The sequence below is a fragment of the Cryptomeria japonica genome, chromosome 6 (assembly GCF_030272615.1).
Source record: "Cryptomeria japonica chromosome 6, Sugi_1.0, whole genome shotgun sequence".
NCBI classification, from domain to species: domain Eukaryota; kingdom Viridiplantae; phylum Streptophyta; class Pinopsida; order Cupressales; family Cupressaceae; genus Cryptomeria; species Cryptomeria japonica.
This window is the reverse complement of record NC_081410.1, coordinates 5,035,155-5,055,268: the sequence shown is the minus strand read 5'-3', so window position 1 is coordinate 5,055,268 and position 20,114 is coordinate 5,035,155. Positions and strand designations below refer to the sequence as shown.

The 20,114-nt window shown below is 34.0% G+C and overlaps 1 protein-coding gene across 1 annotated transcript in view; it reads left to right on the top strand.

Moving 5' to 3' along the window:
- Positions 1–7,422: 7,422 nt before the first annotated feature.
- The window catches only part of LOC131077560 (uncharacterized), a 31,882-nt gene continuing 19,190 nt past the window's right edge, over positions 7,423–20,114 (top strand). The window contains exons 1-3 of the mRNA XM_058015081.2: positions 7,423–7,979; positions 11,065–11,274; positions 11,655–11,738. Coding sequence (XP_057871064.2) covers positions 7,741–7,979; positions 11,065–11,274; positions 11,655–11,738 — 533 coding nt within the window. The 5' untranslated portion in view covers positions 7,423–7,740. The remainder of the gene's footprint in view (positions 7,980–11,064; positions 11,275–11,654; positions 11,739–20,114) is intronic.

Genomic DNA, 20,114 nt, shown 5'->3' with positions numbered 1-20,114 from the left:
TATTATGTTGGATATTATTATTATATAGGTTTATTTTAACTTGTTCGGGTAGATAAAGTGGGTCATTATAAGGGCATAGAGCATCTTCCATGAATGTAACTCTTGCCTATACTTGGTTACTCAAGTTTATATCACATTTGTCACTTTTGCCTCATCCCTTCTCTATATGTCATTCCAAGCTTTCTTTTATGATTCTTTCTTGCTTAGAGATATCTTTTGTTTTCTTATTGTGTTTGATCTCTCATTCTTGAAATGCTCTCCTTTTTGCTATTCTAATCATTTGATTAGTTGTTGATTCAAGTGTATGTTTTGAACTCTTACATAAGTTTTGGATTAATCTCTATTTTATAGATTCTAAGATGGTATCAATGCCATTGTGATTTTCAAAGCAAAGCACTTCATTTCATATTTTTGAAAGATCTAAAAGGTTAATCACTTTGCATGCTTTTTTTCACAAAACCTAGTATGCTCTTCTCTTGCAATGATTGGAAAAATCTAAATGTTTCGGTAGGAAAAATAATATCTCCAGGATTTGTTCTTAGTATTTTGTATTTTAGATGTGATTTTTTTACTAATTTGGGTAGCATTTTCGGCTATTCCATTATGCTTGAGAGGTTTAGAAGTCAATTTTGGTTTTTGTTTTACTTAATCAAAGATTCAAAATCTATTTTATAGTCAATGGTTTAAATGTGTTCATTAGTGAATAGATTATTTTTAGGACATTTTACAGTTGGTTGCCACTGTGCATTGCTCTAGTGTTGGTGTCTTAGCTCATTCTATGTTCCTTTGTTACCCCATGTCCACCTTATCTTTACCGACGATTGCCATTGCCACCATTTGTTAATGGTGCTACTTGACAAAGTTGTTCATGCTCAACCTGATCACCATCTCTATTGATGAGATTGTCCATCCACCACCTAAGTACCACCAACTTGCCACCAAGCTTTTCTACTGCTCTCCATCACACTTTTAAGTTAGGAAGAAACTTTAAGGATCTCATTTTCAATTAGACAAAGGTTTTTTTTTGAGATTTTTTTTTAAATGGGGCATAATTTCATGCACTTCACAATTTTGTATTTTTTTAATTTTTTCGATTCCCCTATTTTTGGAGTTTAATTTTTATTAGGTGTTTTGTTGTTCAATTATGCTTTTTGAAACTTTTAATATGCTCAACTTTCTCAAATAATCTAGTTTTTGAGTCTTATTTTTGTTAAGTCCATATTTTTTCAAACTCTACATATTAGTGTAATTTAGTTGACCCTACTATATAAACACATCACTTTTAGTATTTGGCCCACTTTTTGGCCCTATAAATACTCCATTAATTTAATATTTTGTATTGTAACATACACTGAACACAAGTGCCAATCATTTCACATATAGTGTAAGGGGAATTGTTTGTGTGCTACTATCTTGTTTATCTCTTTCTTTTTTGCATTTTTCATCCTACAACTTTAGTTTTAGTTTCAATTCTCTCACATTAAAACTACTTTGAATGGAAGTTTAAAATACTAATTTTATAAAAAGTAAAGGATATACTAAATATGCAACAAAAATAGTTCCTGAACCTATAGATATAATAGAAAAGTTTAATTGGTAGATAAGACATGATGAAGCTATTGAATATTTTATACCTTGCAACATCTTTTGATTTACACTTTCATTTGTCTTTAAGCACAACTATTGAAATTCATATTACAAAATTAAAATGCAATACTAGATAATCTCTTAGAGGAGGAACATGTAATTTTTAATCCTAATAATTTTAACATAATTTAAGATTTTGTGGAATAGAAAAGGATGACACTCAAATGGTTCTTCTAAGTTGGGTCTCGATTATTTTATCATTGTCTCAATTTTTTATGCTACAAAAAGGTACTCTTGTTAATGCATTTCAAATGACTACCCTATATTAGTTTATAGTCTCTCTCACAATGGATCAAGACAAAGTTATTCAGATGGGATCCCATAAATCGAATAGAAGATTGGTAGAATAAAAAGAACAAAGAGAAGAACAAGGACAATAAAATGGTCCTATAGTTTATGAACATTTTTTTCTAATACTCCTAAATCAGATTCATTCTCTTGTAGTTCTTATTACAAAAGGCCTAGACATGATAAACACAAGTGCACGCAGAAGTAAATTAATCACCATACCCATCTTGGAAGAAAAATACTTAAGGGAATGTTGAAGGCAAGACCTTTATTACTATCACATTTACACCTTTCACATGGATTGTTGACTTGTGTGCTTTTCACAATATGACTTTAAATTAAGCTATTTTCACATCCTTCGAAGAATTTGTGGTGGAGAATTTGTGCTCTTGAAAGAGAGGTCGCAAGTTCAAATCCCACAAAGGGTAAGTTATGTATGCATCATTTGTAGCATAGCTAGGTGCCTCCCGCAAGGAGTACGTGGAAGTCCCATATTGCTATAAGCCATTTGTAGACCCATATACAGACTGCCCAACATCGTGGACTTTAAAAGAATCTTTCTTTATTTATTTCTTTCATGGATTGATGCAGAAGGTAAACATGAGTCTTACCAGACTGAGATTTATCACAACAAACTCAATTCAATTATATTGCAATTAATCTCATTCACAAACACAAATTCAAACTTAGAAGAATTTTCAATTCATTTTATTAAAACTAACTAGAAGATAAATACAAATTTTCCATAGACTTTAGTTCTCTATCTATGTCAAATATTTACATTCCTTATTGCATTTGACATATCTACTTGTGGATTTTATTAGTCCTCGCAATTCTATGCTAATTTATTCTTCCTCTATATCTGTTTTAATTTTGCATCTTATGCCTTCATTCAAGCAACAAATAATTTATTTTGTCTACTCTTCTTCTTTGCAAACCATGTGCTATCTTCTTCTTGTGGAGCAAACTCTCTTTTCTTTTATATTTAATGTGTTCTTTACTTAATGTTTTGTTTTATCTTTTGATTGTTCTGCAACCTCCCTTGTCCTTCAACTTCCTACGTAGCCCTATCTGTGAAACTATGCATGATTCTTCTTGTTAATCTTTGTCCATTCCAATTAATATTCTTCTTTTACTTTAGTCTTTGGACTATCCATACCAATTAGTTATGCAACTTCTTTTATCTCTAGTCTTTAAACCTCCTCAATCTTAACATACAATCTCATATTTTCTCCCCTAAGTTCTACACCTATTCCATCAACTTGAATTTTTTTTCCTTTGATGTGCACTTGAGACAATTCCCCTCCTTACAATGCTTCCCTCATTATTTCCTCGAATGTAATCAGCCTATCTTGGTGTGTCAATTCTGCCTCTTTAAGCATATTTTAAAACTCTCCATAGTTATGTTTAGTTTTTAAACTTATCAATCAATAATTCCATGCTTTTTGTTTTTCTCCATATCCTCCATGCATTCTTCCCATCTTTTAAACTCTACATACCTATCTATCTCATTTTCTCTTACGTATTCTATTTTTTTTTGTCACACTCTTCTCAATTCTTTCCTGTGTTGGTACCTATAATGGTGAAAATATTAGGGTTTCCAGCCCAAGAAGGATGAAAATTGCTAATATTTTACGTGGGGACCTATTACATTCAAAAGAGGGTTGAATCCAATAGATTTAGTCACAAACTAGCAAATATAAGGACTAAAAATACTGATTGGATTCAAGGGGTAAATTTGTTTACCCTCTTTTGTGAGTTGAATTGTTGAAATCAAGGTAAAGTGCCTAAAATGAAGGTAAAAATGCAGAAACAACCAGTTGCAGTCGTCTGATTGAGGCACACACCTAGATCTGAGGAATAGAAGAAGATTCGGACCCGATCCCTGAAAAAGCTCCAAAAATGTCGAGACCAAAGTGAAATTTGCCCTGGTCCTCCTAACTTTTCGCACACCAAAAGGGGTTGATTCGTCTCTGCAAATAATGTTGATTCTGAAGATCGCAACTTTGTATCTGTTTCTCGCACACAGAAAGAAAGGGAAATAGGTTGGGAATAGGGGCTTACCAAAGTCAAACCCTGATTAAGGAATTAACCATGATTGAAATATTGCAAATATTGAAATAAATAATGGAAGGATATACCTCAGATCTGTAATGACTGATAATGACGCTTTGCTTCTTGAATGTAATCACATACGTCGTATGAAATGACATGCACATGACAAAACCCTAATCACACACACATACTTGCAAATGAAAGATGTAATGATGCTCCGCAATTGATGAATGAAGAATATGTAGCCTTGAAGACTTCTAAAGATGCTTGATGATGAATATTCCAATGCTTGATGATTATAACTTCACCCTTCTATCCTTGTTGATGTATATGCAAATGAGAGGGGAAAGCCTCCTTATATACTTGTCCGTTGAAAATCATGCTAATTTAGGATGCTGCAGTACCTTATTTACTCCAGTTGTGCCCTCACACCAACTCACAACACCGGATTGGCTTTCCTTGTGCTTCCTTACAAAGCCTCTTCAATTCCTCTAACTGTTGTGCTTCCCTCCAACATTTTTTTGTTTGTTGAAGTTCAAATAATACAAGTTGATTTAGCTGCTACCATGTTGATGCATAGGAAGAACTTCTCCTAAAAACACGACGGATTTGACACCTTTCACACAATGGTTCATTTCAAACAATGGCTAAATGCATCTTAGTTCAACTTGGAAACATTGATACAATGGCCTAATAAGCATTCAACAATGAAAACAACATGTAAAGTGGGGATCTTGGGTTTTTCAAGCCCAACACAACACATCTCACAAATTTTCCATCCAACCATGATCAAATAATGAAATGATTTTTTCAAACCCTCAAGCACCTAGGTTCTTTCATAGTCTTCCCACAACATGAAACAAACAATCTTGCATAACTCACACATATGATCAAAATTTGCAATTTCCTTTGGTACAAACCTAGGTAGCAATGCAAATAAGGTTTTCACAAAGTTATATCAATTTTTAAGGGTTCAATCAAAAGATATGAATTTTTCTTTTTTGTTGGAAACCCTAGGTAGGGTTTGGGACTGTTTTCACAAAAAAATGCTCTAACTTTTGCAAAACTCAATGAAATGACTCCAAACTAAAACCAAAAGTTTTGTATTTCATAGATACATCATCCCCATGCATTCCCTTGACCATACCAGGCTGTACAAAATAGTACCAAGAAAGTTTCTTGCTGTAAAATGATAAAAATCTAAAAATGGCAATCACTAATTTGATCACAACTTTCACAAGACATAATGAAAATAAACCAAACAAAAATAATTTGAAAGATAACAACATTTTTCAACGTTTCCAATTGGTTTCAGGATAATATCAATCTATACCAATCTGTACAATGCAAATTACAGTCGAATTTCATAGAAATTACAAGGAAAAAGTAGTGAAAAATGACGCATCTCTTTCATTCAAACTTCTTCAACCCCAAATTCAAGTTTGGGTGACATTTAAATACATTTTCATTCAGATTAGCTACCTCAACCGACCCACCAATCATTATGCTTAACAAGTACATTAATTTGACAACTTTTACAAAAGTTGCTTGACAACTATTGAGCAACATTGACAATTTTTGCATTTTTGACATCTAATCATCCAAATCTTTTGATAATGGTCCTAAATGACCCACAATGGTTTTATATGACCTCATTGACTCAATCAAACCAAAAGAAACCAAAATTTGACAAATGACAATAATTTGACTCAAAGGGTGCATTCGGGATGCCCTTGTGTCATAAAAATACAAATTTATTTCAAATATTTTGAAATGGTAGGATATAGTTGTTTCTAATTTTATAATATTTAAATATGCATTTTGTATCTATTTTTTTACATGAATTTAGAAATTTAGTCAATTTATTTATTTTAAATATTTTTTCATATGAATTTAGAAACTTGTCATAATTCATATGATATTTTAATATGATTTTTTTAGAATAGTTTCTATTTTAATTATAAACAAAAATTTTGAGCTTGAATTTAGAAACCTACATAGTAATTTTTTATTTATTTTTGCATATATTATAGATCTGTCATTGTTTCCTAAACTTTTACTCTTTTTATCTGTATAAGATATCATATTTGTGATATGAATAATGAAAGGATAAGGATTTTTAATTATCATCTTTTCAAAAACTAAATTGTAGACAACCACAATTAAAAACTTTAAAATTACCATTAATTGCTTTGTGAAAGAAAATAATATATTTTTTTGCTCAGTGAAAGAAAATAATATTTTTTTTTGCTCGGTGAAAGAAAATAATATTTTTATTACTTTGTCTAAATTAAATATTTTTTTGAAAATGTCAAATGAAAGACATTGCAATGACAAACCATCATAAAAAAATCATTTGATAGGCACGGGTGACCATCAAATTCTAGCCCTGTCTAATGCTACATGAAGATTTGAAGTGAGTTAGTGAGTGGGACTAGGAGGAGTCATGGTGTGGTTGTTTGGCACAAGCCTCACCATTATTATAATTATTTTGCTTTGTTTTACTCTTTCATGGCATAAAGCAGTATAATTGAATAAGGCAGCGTCGACATCCCTCCTTTCTTTGTGTGTATTTTCTGATTTGTGTGGATTGCCTTGGCATTTTGCATTGGTGCAAAGTTATATGATGTGTTTAGAGAAAAACTATTACGCTTCCTTGGTAACATAAAATAATTTGAAGTTAAAGTTAATTCTGCCCTAATTTTCTACCCTTGGACAAATGCAGAACTTTCAGATCAAATTATTTAATTAAAGGATTTTTAAAAACAAAGGTTACTCATCTTAATTGCACTTTAACATTGTTAAAGTAGAAGACTATATCTAAAACATTTGCTTTAAAATACATTGAGAGACATCCTTTGGAAGCCCCTATTTTTAATCATTTTCTCACATTAAGATGTAATAAGCATCTCAAGAATAATACCTCTCGATTTATTTATCTCTCTCTATATGTTGTTGCAGACATAAAATAAACAATTTCATCTTTTCTTTTAACATTATTTTCGAAAAATATACTATCTACTAATAATGAAACGAAAACATAAATCTAAGATACACACTAAATCTAATAGACAAGTAAAAAGCAATGGACCTCCTCAAGTTCATTAGATTAACACATGTACTTCATTTTTTGTTTGGTGGGGGGTTCGAATTTATCCCTTAATCTTTCACATGTACTTCTTAGATTAAAAATATATTAATCGCCCATATTCACACAAGACTACAAGGTGAATATATCTTAAGCCTGTGAATTTGAAAGCTAATCATCCTTTCGCGTCCAAAACATTACATTCCATTCTATTCAAACATCACTTTCTATTTGAATTCAACTATTTTATCGTGCTTGGATAATGACGTGGATCGATCTTAACTTTCCCAAGTTATAACAAACAATTCTAAAATATTTTCAATAAAAGTTTTATTTGAATTTTCTTTTTTTGAATTTGTAGTAAAAGCTCACTCTCCTTGGGATTTCAACCCAGGGAACCACCAAACATACGGTCCGCCAATTTTATGGGCCTCTAAAGATGCCCAAGAAAACTGCACTTCTGGAATTATTAAAAGGAAAAAAGCCATTAATGACGGCTGTCATCGGCGCACGCCAAGCTAGTATAGCCGTTGGCGCTCTGGAGAGGGCTGTTTCGTAATGCCCTATACTCTCTATCCACTAGGAATATTAAAAACAATACGTCAGATCAACTGGTACCATTAGCAGAACAACTCCTCCTATATACATTATTCGCTTCAATTATGCCCGGCAAAAAGAGAAAACGAAAAATGGCAACCGTGACAGAGAGGAATGCAGAGGTAGTAGATTATGAGCATGTGAGGAATGCACGCATTGAGGAGAACAAGAAGCGAATGCAGGAGCTGGGTCTTTTGAATCTGGCGAAACAAGTCTCGGAAACTCGAAAGAAGCGCCCTCGCTCACAAGCCCAAAGTGTACCGCCCCGGGGTTCGATCCCGCTACCTCCCAGACGTTCTTCCAGGTACTTTTATTCACTTATGTTCATTCATTCGTCAGTGTTCTCGTTATGTTTATGCTTTATGTTTTTTGGGGCGTTGCTGTTTAAGTATTGCTTTTTTTTAATTTCATTTAAACCATTTTGGTTAATTTTAAGTAATGTTTTTCCTTTCTTGAATTTATTTGTCTTTTAAATTTTTAATTAATTGGTGACCATTGTGTTTACTCTCATGCCACTAAAGAACAGTTGATTGCAAATTTTTTATTACTCTATAACTTTTGATTTATTGGTGAGTATTCTGGGCTTTTAAAGTGATGCTATTGTTTGAAGGATCAGTTAAGGTTCAATGTAGCTTCCCATTAGCAGCTGGCTGAGATTTTTTCTTTTGAAATAATATCATATATTTATATCATTGGTTAGTATTCTGGTTGCTGTCTAATAATGCTATATTTTAATGGATTGGTTTGGGTTTGAGCCTGCTGCCTTTAATCGCTTTTTAACATATTTTTATGGGCAAATATTCTATTTGCTTGTTATATTATTTTCAATGGAGCAATTAGATCCGAATCTTTTTATCAGTGAGTGGTCTGGTCACTTTTTAAGTAATGCTACATTTTTTACCTTGCCACCTCCCACTGGGGAGGTTATGTATTTTCACTTGCCTTTGAAGTAATGTTTTTTTAGTGTCTTGCTTATTGGTGAGTATTCTGGTTGCCTTTAAATTCTAAGTAATGTTGGTTTCCATGGAAAAACCTACTCACCCCCATTAATATGCCTAGTATTATTTATAACATTTTGAAGTAATGTTATGCTATTTATAGCCATAATATAACACCTCCAATTAGTATGTTAGGTATTGTTTTCCATGGCCAGCTGCAACTCGAACCTATGACTTCTCACCTCCCATTATCTGGCACTCTACCGGTGAGGTTACAGGTTCTCCATGGTCCTCAACATGGCGAGGATTGCTTTTCCAACAGCACTATTTAGATCATGTTTTTTTTTGGCAATCTAACTCTCTAAGGTATTCAATACTCTAGTCGTCCTTCAATCACTGAGGTTTCATCAATCAGTAGGGTGAAGAACTCAGCTGACTTAGGGACCTTAGGCACGTTGCTCATAAGTGGAGGATTTTGGGGGTTTAAAACTCTTTGAAAAATGTCTGGAATTTTAAATATGCCATGTAGTTAAAGTTTATACAAAAATAAAACACCTAAATGGTTTTTGTTTGATGATATGGTTTTTAACTTTAATGCTGCAATGCTCTTTTGTTCGTTAAATAGGAGGTTTCTTACCTGTTTTGGAAAATATCCCTTTTACTTTGTTTTGTGTTTTTGTTCTGTATATTTTATACGAGATTACCTTTAATAGGTTGTGGAGTAATATGTGTGAATACCTTTTACTTTGTTTTGTGTTTTTGTTCTGTATATTTTATACGAGATTACCTTTAATAGGTTGTGGAGTAATATGTCTGAATACCTGCTTTATTCTGCTTAGGGTTTTGGAAAATATACCTTTTACTTTGTTTTGTGTTTTTGTTCTGTATATTTTATACGAGATTACCTTTAATAGGTTGTGGAGTAATATGTGTGAATACCTGCTTTATTCTGCTTAGGGTTTTGGAAAATATCCCTTCTACTTTGTTTTGTGTTTTTGTTCTGTATATTTTATACGAGATTACCTTTAATAGGTTGTGGAGTAATATGTGTGAATACCTGCTTTATTCTGCTTAGGGTTTTGGTTTCGTAGTTTTTTTTTTAATTGCAATATCTTGGAGATATTATGGGGCACCTTCAAAAACGGGGTGGCTAAGTGATTCATTAAATAGAGCACCTTTGAGGGTTCCCTTAACAAGAGCTGAGTAATTGATTCATAGCAATAGAAAAACCTTTGAATGTATCTCATTATTGTTATATTTTAATCTTCTGTGTTTGGGTGACTCATGGTTTGTCTTGTTGCAATGTGGAGATTTGAACATGATTTATGCTTTTACAAATGTCCTTCATTATTAGTTCACCATAAATCCTTGGACATGTTCAATACAATTTTATTCTAATTAGGGTAGTGACTTTGTTTCAACTGAATTGATCTTTTTTAGTTTTCTATTTTGTCGGTAAATCTGGGTGAGGTTGCCTCAAGTTCAATTGTATTGTAATTAGGGTTGGACATTAACTTGAATTGGTTTGGATGTCCTATTGATCATAACACATAATTTATTGTATATAAATATTTAGGTGTTTTAAACCAGCTTTAATATAAACCTATAATTTAGATATTTTTTGTGAATTTGTCTTTGGTCTTTGAAAATGATCTTCTCATTGCTTGTCTTTGGAGCCTGGATTTTTCATTTTACTTGTATAATTACTCTTGGTTTCTTCCACAATGTCCTGTCATTCAAACCCTTCCTTAGCTGATGTAGTTACACAAAAGAATGTTTCAAATTGGTCATCTTCAGGTCCAATCCCACCATTTGTATTGGTTAAGTTCATAATGTATGTATAAACATATTTATTTTCAGTTGAACATTTGTACCAACATTCATGCTTTTTTATTGGGCTAGATATTCCTTGAAGGTATTTTCATTACACATTGTAAAGTTTTCAAGGGTTTTTCAAAAAGTTGCTTTAATTCAATCCGTAATTTGATGTGTCTTCTGCTATGAATTTTTTTTTTCTGTGGAAGATATCTCATCTTTTTTTTAAGGGTGGACATTGTTTCTATGATTACTTTTGGTTCTGGAAGTGAAGCTTTTTCTTGTGCAATTCTTAACCTGCAGAATGCAGTTTCTGTTAGTTATGTAGAATTGCTAGAATGAAAGGAAAAATAAAGTTTAATCATCTATGTTTGGACATTATCTTGAATCGGTTTGGATGTCATGTTGTTTATAATTATAATTAATATTTTATAATTTATAGCATATAAATGTTTTGCCTTTTTAAAGCAGCTTTAAAGTAACCCTATAATTTATATTTTTTTTTGTGAATTTATCCCTGCTCTTTGATAATGATCTTCTCATTGCTTGTCTTTGGAGGTTGGGGTTTGGGGTTTTCATTTTACTTATATAATTAGTATTTTCTCCAGAAAATAACCCTTTTCTTGTGTGATCCAGGCTGCAGAATGCAACCCCTGTTAGCTATGCAGAACTCCCAAAGTGGAATGAAACAAGTGAAACAACTTACAACACTGAAATTTACACTGAAGAGCACGAGAAGCTTCTTGGGTCATGTGAATCTGAATGGGTTCTCTTTCAAGATGGATATGGACCAGATGGCAATCGGATTTATGACTCTGTCAAAGGAAAGACATGCCATCAATGCAGGTATTAGTAGTTTCTTAATATCATTTCTCTTAATGCACATTTACCTCTGGAGGCAGTATAAACCTCCACAAACCAAGCAACATATTTAAATCTAATCAACCTATACTCATGTGCCTTAACCTTTTTCAATTGCATTATCATATTATACTGTAAAAATGCCATTTGCCCCTAGGCTATACATGTTTATTGTATTTGTACCTTCACTAATGTTAACAGAATGACTGTTTTCTTATCACTTGAAGTTAATGTGGGAGGCTCCAGAAATTGTAATGTCTGTTTTATATGCTTTTTGGATTCCTATGACCCACTGTTAATAGTTTTTATGGCAGATATATGTTTGAAGTACTTGCATAGACTGATTTTTGATATTGTGATTTTAGGCAGAAGACACTTGGGCTTCGAACGCACTGCAGCACATGCAACTTAGTTCAAGGACAGTTTTGTGGAGATTGTCTGTTTATGAGGTAGTCTTTGCTCTTGTTGTCCATTGAAGAAGAAATTCTTAGTTGTTTAAACTTCAAATACATGGAAATGTTTTCTTCCTATCATAGCAAACTTAGGAGGCATGGAATCTTGACACTTTTATGCATGGTAGTGCTAAGTATATGTGATTCTTGTTATTAAGTTCCATAATCATTTCAGTGGATATGTTATTTTTAGCAATAAACAAAGGAGATGAAATGTAAAATTAAATCTCCTTGACTGCTTCTACAACCATTTGCTTGCATTTGATCTAGATGAGAAACTGGAAAACAATCAAGATTATGTTTTTGTTCTATTCGTACTTGCATATGTTTGCAAATATTTCTATACAAGAGCCATAAAAGATGTTAGTCTTTATATTGAGGTGGGATATGCATAGAATTTGGTTGCTCCTCTCCTTTCCCTGTTTTGAGAATTTGTTTTGACTTCCTTAACTTTGGAGATTTAAGTGTACTGGTCGAACTGGCCTCCTCTTTTTGATGTTCATTTCTTCCTATTAAGTAAAAAGGTTTGTTGATAGGAATTGAGGATTGTATTGGTGGAGATGTGAACCAACACTAAAGTGCATCCACTTATCCCAATCTTGACAAAATTTTCCCAATGGAAATAATTATTTTTCACCACATTGTATGTGTTTCAAACTTGTGATTTCATGGTCCTTGGTTGTGGTCCCCTCTATTTGAGATTCGCTTTTTCCCATTCAGAAAATAGGTTTGTTGATAGGAATTGAGGATTGTATTGGTAGCGAGATGTGAACTACCACATAGGTGGATACATTCATCTTGATCTAGACTTTTTTTTAAGGGGTAAACACTTTTGACTTGGAGCTATGAACCATTGAGGACCTCATCCTCGATATGAACATTCAACAACACCACCCCAATGAGGTTTGAATATTGATGGCGAGACTAAAAACATCCCAACAAGGTTTGAACCTTGATGGTAAGACTAACAACACCACAACTTAGCCATTTTCCTATGCCAATATTGGCCTTGACTTTTGGAATCCAATGAAAATATTCATTTTCCTCTACTCAGCGAGTGCTTCAAACTTGTGATTTTATTGGTCAATGGTCCTTGGTTGTTATTCATTTCCACTTGGTGGACATTTTAAATGTTATTTCTTATGGTTTTCATTTTTAGTCACCACAAACCACAAATGGCATTTATTAAACTTGCAACAGAAAAAATGATTGGGTCATGGTTGTTCTAGCTGCAAAGTAAATCTTATTTTGTCTTATAGCTGGCTATATGATTAGTACATTTATACATCAGTTAAATGAAACCTAAGACTTTAATATTTACTGATTACAACTTTTTTTTATTATTTTAAATTGTTTTCGAGTATTGTGTTAAAAATTTCTAATTGTTTTCACATTTGAGATTGTGATTTTTAAAAAAAAAAATTCTCTACCTAAGTTATTGAAACAGAATAAGGTACATTTAGGATATGTTGGTTTGACGTTTTTTCTTTTGGGGGGCGGAGGGGTGGAGAAGGTATGTTCTTTGTAATGATAAATATACAATAATATAATATAAATAAATAATTTTTATATACGAAAATGTTAATTGTCTTTAAAATCATTATAAAACAATTTCCAAGTATTATGAAACTTGGAAATATCAAGTTTAAAGTGAGATAGCAGAAGAATATAATTTGTCTGATAAAATAAGGTTGATATTCAAATTTAAAGACATTTAACATTGCTTTAAATTTTGTTGTTGAATCTTGCTCTAAATTTTTTAGATTTTGTAGTTTGTTTTGCATACCCTAAGAGCATACAAAAATATTACAATCAAAGTGAGTAGATGGATCCTTGAGACATCTGTTGTTTGTGAGTGCTCAATTGTTCTTGTTCATTGCTAGCTTCTTTTTTTTGTTTGCTATTTGCTCTTGTTGCAATTACAATACATGAAATGACCATTTTCCCTTGTTGCAACTGCAACACATGAAATGTTTTTCTTCATTGTGATGCTACACAAGAAATAATATGTTGGTTGTTGTGTTTGGGATGAATGGTTAGGGTTTTGCAAGCTAAGAAAGTGAAAAATGCCTTGAAAAATTTGCTCGTTTGGAACCTTGTCATGATTTGCTAAAAAATGCTAGGTTAGCTTTGGATTTGCTTGGGTTCAACCAGCTGTTATGAATACATTTTAGTCAATTTTATCTTTGAACCTAGCTGATTTTGTAGGGATTCTTGGCAGTATTCAATTCTAAGACGAATGGTACCCGAAATCAGTAGGAAATAGGCCAATTTGGCAACTTAGCCCATAACCTTCTTCATATAATTACCCTTTTGGCATGAAATCAAGGTAATGGAGGAGCTTATCATTTCGTATGCATAATGTTTAAGTTAGTCTAGGTTATTGTAGGAGTTAGTTATGATTATAGGCAAGCCAATATTGTTACTCTATTGATTATACCCTAAACTTGGGCATATAAAGGAAAGAATATTTATAGGGTTCCAATGCCAGTTGGTAATTGTTTTGTGTTGCTTGCTATTCCTCTTATGTAGATGGGAGGTTGCAAATAGTATTGTATTCTTATTTTTTTGTTTCTTTATTGTCCGTTGGAGGTTGTCTTTTGAAACTAGGCATGATGGTATACTACTATTGCATCCATAGTTTATATCATCATTCATTAAGGATTTTTTTATAGTTTTGAAGAGGCAAAGGTGAGCAAGGGCTATTGTCATCCAAGGGACAAGGAAGTGATCCTAGCTTTTGTAGGACCTAAAGTCTTGTAATTGGAATGGTGTAAACTGAAATTGGTTCAATCAAGTTAGTGTGAAGTCAGCTATATTGGTTTCATGCAATTTTTTTTGAACTTCACATTCCTAGTGCCTCATTCTAGAAAGAAAGGTGACTAGATAAAGTTGTAGAGATCGGGTTTTTAGGTTAGAATAGATAAAGAGGTGTAGTAAGGGATTAGGACAACTAGGGTGTTGATGTCATACAAAAACCAAGCATGAGTGGTATGTTCGATCCTAGTTGAAGTAGTCATGTGTAGAGACAATTATCAAAGTTGGGTTTAGTTGCAAAAGTTAGAGTTTTAGGTTTAGATGCAATTGTTTCAAATGCTTTTGCTTTGATTAATGAAGACTTTTGGGCTCCCCTTTTATGGCACTTGCTACTCTTGTTCATTGTATACTTCTAGGAGAGGCTATTGTAAACATTTTATTTATAATTAATGATGCTCCTTAGTGTTTTCTAAGCAAATTTTGTTGAGTTAAGCTATTGTTGTTTCAACCTACAAGTCTTAGAAGAGTGGTAGTGTGATTAGGAAATACAAGAGCAATTGTTGCTTCAGCAAGAAAAGGTCATGAAGGACTCTAGAAGGCAGTTAAGTATTGTCTCAGCTCATGAGGTAGGACTAGGAGAGGAGATGACCCATTTTGGATTTTCTCCAAGATGGATGTAGTTGTTACCTTCATTATGTGTTTGTTTTATTCACTCTACTTGTTGACGCATGCTTTCTTTCATTGTTAAATCACACTTAGCAATGCTATTTGCCATAGGGGACAAGGGGACTAAAGGCCTAGATTTGGTGATGGTGAGGGGATGATGGTGCAAATATGTATAATACTTAAAAAGTAGTTATAAATAGTGTATAAGGAATAACAAGTAAAGCTTTGAAATACTAAAAATATTGCATTGAACAATGAAAATGTCAAATATTCAAAATTCAAATACAATTGGCCAATGGCCCAATGCCTCTAGTCATCTCCAAAGTCCATTACAAACACATTACTAGAATTGTTGGAGTCTGTTTGGATCTTTTAGCTTTACATTCCATTGGGTTGTTGGACTCTTTGCCCTCTTTGTGGAATGAGTTGCAAGGTGCTATGTACAAATGCAAGTTTCTTTGCCTTCTTTGTTCCTTTCAACAAAGTGGATGAAGCTATAATTAGATTAGTAACTCTTAGAAGCAAAAGAATCAAAAACTTGGGACAACAGGCCAATGGCTAGTATGGTTGTCAAAAAAGTAGGCCCATGCACAGTCCACAAAATTGGATCATTTTGTGCCCTAGCTTTCCTATCTAGCTTGATCTCTTCTAGATATCCCCTTAGAGTGGGAAATCTTCTTGCAAATATGTATAATACTTAAAAAGTGGTTATAAATAGTGTATAAGGAATAACAAGCAAAGCTTTGAAATACTAAACATATTGCATTGAACAATGAAAATGTGTAATATTCAAAATGTTGAATATTTATATTATATTCAAAATTCAATTACAATTGGCCGATGGCCGAATGCCTCTAGTCATCTCCAAAGTCCATTACAAACACATTACTAGAATTGTTGGACTCTGTTTGGATCAACTTGGTTTGGATCTTTTGTCTCTACATCCCATCGGATTGTTGGATTCTTTGCCCTCTTTGTGGAATGGGTTGCAAGGTGCTATGCACAACTACAAGTTTCTTTGCCTTCTTCGTTCCTCTCAACAAAGTGGATGAAATACTAAACATATTGCATTGAACAATGAAAATGTGTAATATTCAAAATGTTGAATGTTTATATTATATTCAAAATTCAATTACAATTGGCCGATGGCCGAATGCCTCTAGTCATCTCCAAAGTCCATTACAAACACATTACTAGAATTGTTGGACTCTGTTTGGATCAACTTGGTTTGGATCTTTTATCTCTACATCCCATCAGGTTGTTGGACTCTTTGCCCTCTTTGTGGAATGGGTTGCAAGGCGCTATGCACAAGTACAAGTTTCTTTGCCTTCTTTGTTCCTCTCAACAAAGTGGATGAAGCTATAATTAGATTAGTAACTCTTAGAAGCAAAAGAATATAAAACTTGGGACAACAGGCCAATGGCTAGTTTGTCTGTCAAAAAAGTAGGCCCATGCATAGTCCACAAAATTGGATCATTTTGTGCCATAGTTTTCCTATCTAGCTCGATCTCTTCTAGATATCCCCTTGGAGTGGGAAATTTTTGTCTATTTAGTAAGAAGAATGTCGATATTTGCAATATAATACATCTTTTGAATAGCCTTCATGAACACCACCTTCACCTCAACATTTTGTGAAGGGGTAATTGTGCTTGCATGTACCTCTTTAGGTTCAATGCAAAGACAACCATATGCAAGGGGGTGTTGAGCTTCTCCCATCTCTTATGAACAATTAGTTGAATGTGTTCATTGTAGAACTTTAATGTGGGTTGGATCCTTATGCTTTACATCCCATTGGGTTGTCAGACTCTCTACCATCTTTGTGGAATGAGATGCAAGATGCTATGTAAAACTGCAGGCTTCTCTACCCTCTTTGTTCCTCTCAATAAAGTGGACAAAGCTAAAACTAGACTAGTTCCTCTTAAGAACTAAAAACTTGGGACATTAGGTCAATGGTTAGTATGATTGTCAAAAGAGTAGGCCAGTGCATAGTCCGCTATAGAATTGGATACTTTTGTGCCATAGTTTCCCTATCTAGCTTGATCTCTTTTGGAGTAGGAAAATTTGTTCTTTTAGTACAAATAATGTCGACATCTTCTGAATAGCCTTAATGAACCCCATTTTTAGGTTCAATGCAGAGACAAATACTGTGTTAGGTTCAATGCAAAGACAACCATATGCAAGGGGGTGTTGAGCTTCTCGCATCTCTTATGAACAATTAGCTGAATATGTTTATTGTAGAACTTCAATTTGGGTTGGATCCTTAAGCTTTACATCTCATTGGGTTGTTGGACCCTTTGCCATCTTTGTGGAATGAGATGTAAGGTGCTATGTACAACTGCAAGCTTCTCTGCCCTCTTTGTTCCTCTCAATAAAGTGGTAGAAGCCATAATTAGATTAGTTCCTCTTAAGAACTAAAAACTTGGGACATTAAGTCATTGGGTAGTATGGTTGTCAAAAAGGTAGGCCCATGCATAGTCTGCTATTGAATTGGATACTTTTGTGCCATAGCTTCCCTATCTAGCTCTATCTCTTATGGATATTCCTTAAGAGTAGGAAATTTTGTCCATTTAGTACAAATAATGTCGACATTTGTAGTATCATAAATCTTATGAATAGCCTTAATGAACCCTACCCTCACCTCAACATTTTGCATAGGGATAATTGTGCTTGCATGTACCTCTTTAGGTTCAATGTAGCAACGACCAAATTTTACATAAGCTGCGAGACAGAAGCAAGACCATCTTCTGTTACTTAAATCGCACATTTCTTACAATGCTAGACTTTTGATAGCTAGATATACGATCTAAGTGAGGTCTAAGTTTTTGATTCCTGTTTTAGGAAGAGCATACTGGTGTAGGAATTTGGTTGTGTAAGTTCCAGGAGTTTGGAATCTTGTGATTTTGGTTTGTAATAAGGTCAATAGGATTTTGAATAAGTGCTCAGATGATGTAAGGACCCTAGGAGTTATTGTTTGACCAATGTTGGCCTATTGGTTCTTAAGGGTGCCAAATAGAGTATTTGGTAGAATAAGTTGTTATTGTGTTAGAATAGGTTGGTTTGATGAAGTTTAGGAGGTTTTAAGGTCATTTGAACCTTTAGAAGTGACCTAGGTTTGATTTGGGCAAAAGTTGCTCAACTATGTAAAAGTTGTAAAAAGTTGCAAAAGTTGCTCATAGCAACTTTGCAACATTTGCATTTTCCAAACACCAATGGCTAGTTGGTTGTCTTTTTCAGTTAAAGACATTTGTAACCAACCCAAGGCCGATATAAGGCTTGGGACAACCGATGAGAGCATTTGGTAGAATAAGTTGTTATTGTGTTAGAATAGGTTGGTTTGATGAAGTTTAGGAGGTTTTAAGGTCATTTGAACCTTTAGAAGTGACCTAGGTTTGATTTGGGCAAAAGTTGCTCAACTATGTAAAAGTTGTAAAAAGTTGCAAAAGTTGCTCATAGCAACTTTGCAACATTTGCATTTTCCAAACACCAATGGCTAGTTGGTTGTCTTTTTCAGTTAAAGACATTTGTAACCAACCCAAGGCCGATATAAGGCTTGGGACAACCGATGAAAATGTTGGTTGAATATTTGAATGAAGAAAAGCAAGTTTAGCCTTTCAAAAATTGTGTTTTCAGCGAGTTGAGTTGAGTTTCATTGACATTGTACGGTCTGTATGGACTTCTAAGCCTGGACCAAGGCATGAATTGTTAGAGAAGAGACATACCTTTCATTTCATGGTGATTTGAGGTTTGTGAAGTGTTATAGTTTGTAAGTTTTGTCATTTTTGTTGCAGGCAGGTCCTAAAGACCTTAAAACAAGGGTTTTGAAGACTCTATGGCTCATACTTAGCATTATATGGTGGAACTCCATACTGAAACCTTGTGGAATGCTAGGAGGCCTTGTAAAGTATGCTTTCAATTTGTTTTTAAGACAAGGGAGGCTAAACTCTAGATTTACCACCATACCCTAGGCTTGGCATGTTGAGTTGGCAAGCAATGGGGATCATGGACAGCAGGCCCTAGATGGGTAAATCCGTTGGATGGATTTGATTCCAGGTTGGATTGGACATCCTCATGGGTGTACAGACCTGAGACAATCATCAGAATCCTTGGCCATTTGGACTGGTGAAGGCATTTGAGAAGAACCCTATTTTGTAGGCTTAAAAGGAGGGAATTAGGCCTAAAAAGGGTTAGGTGGGTTAGAAATCAAACCCATATCCAATTTTGTGATATTGTATGAAGCTTCCAAAAGGGTATCTGAAAAGCTAAAGAGTTTATACCCGTGTTCAGGACTTCGGGCAGTAAGTGTAAAATACCTCACCGGTAGGGCTAATTGGACTAGGTCTCCTAGTAGGCCTAAAAGAGCAAATTGGTCCTTAAGCTTGGAAACGGTAATCTCCAAAGACCTAGATGAAGGGACAGGGTTAGAAAACAAAAGCAAATCAACCCTATGTGAGTTGGGAATGTGTGAGAGAAGATCCTAAGGTAGAGGGGGTTGGCTCTTGGTGAAGGTGTGAGAAGGTGTTGAGTAGGAGAGTCTCAATTAAGGAGTGTTGGACACTCACAAGACAAGAGGTGGTCACCATAGTCTAAGGACCTTGGGAAGGTCATTAAGGGTGCGCCCTACAACCTTTGGAAGGCTGGGATAGTGTGGAACCATTGGATGGTTCAAGAGACTGCCTAGGGAGACATCAAGAATAAGCAAACCCGGTAGGAGTGAGCATCCCCTCTACATCACATACTCCTCTACTCATCTTCTCATCTTGAGATCACTACAGACTCTTACACCACAAACTTTTAGACTATGGCTTGGACTCCTTTGGCTACTTACATTATGCCTGCTATGAGCAAGTGGGCACCTTTTATAGACCCATCCCATCGCCTTTTTATTAACAAGGTTAAAATGCAGTTTGAGTTCCATGAACCAAAATAGGACACACGAAAAGCAAAGAATCT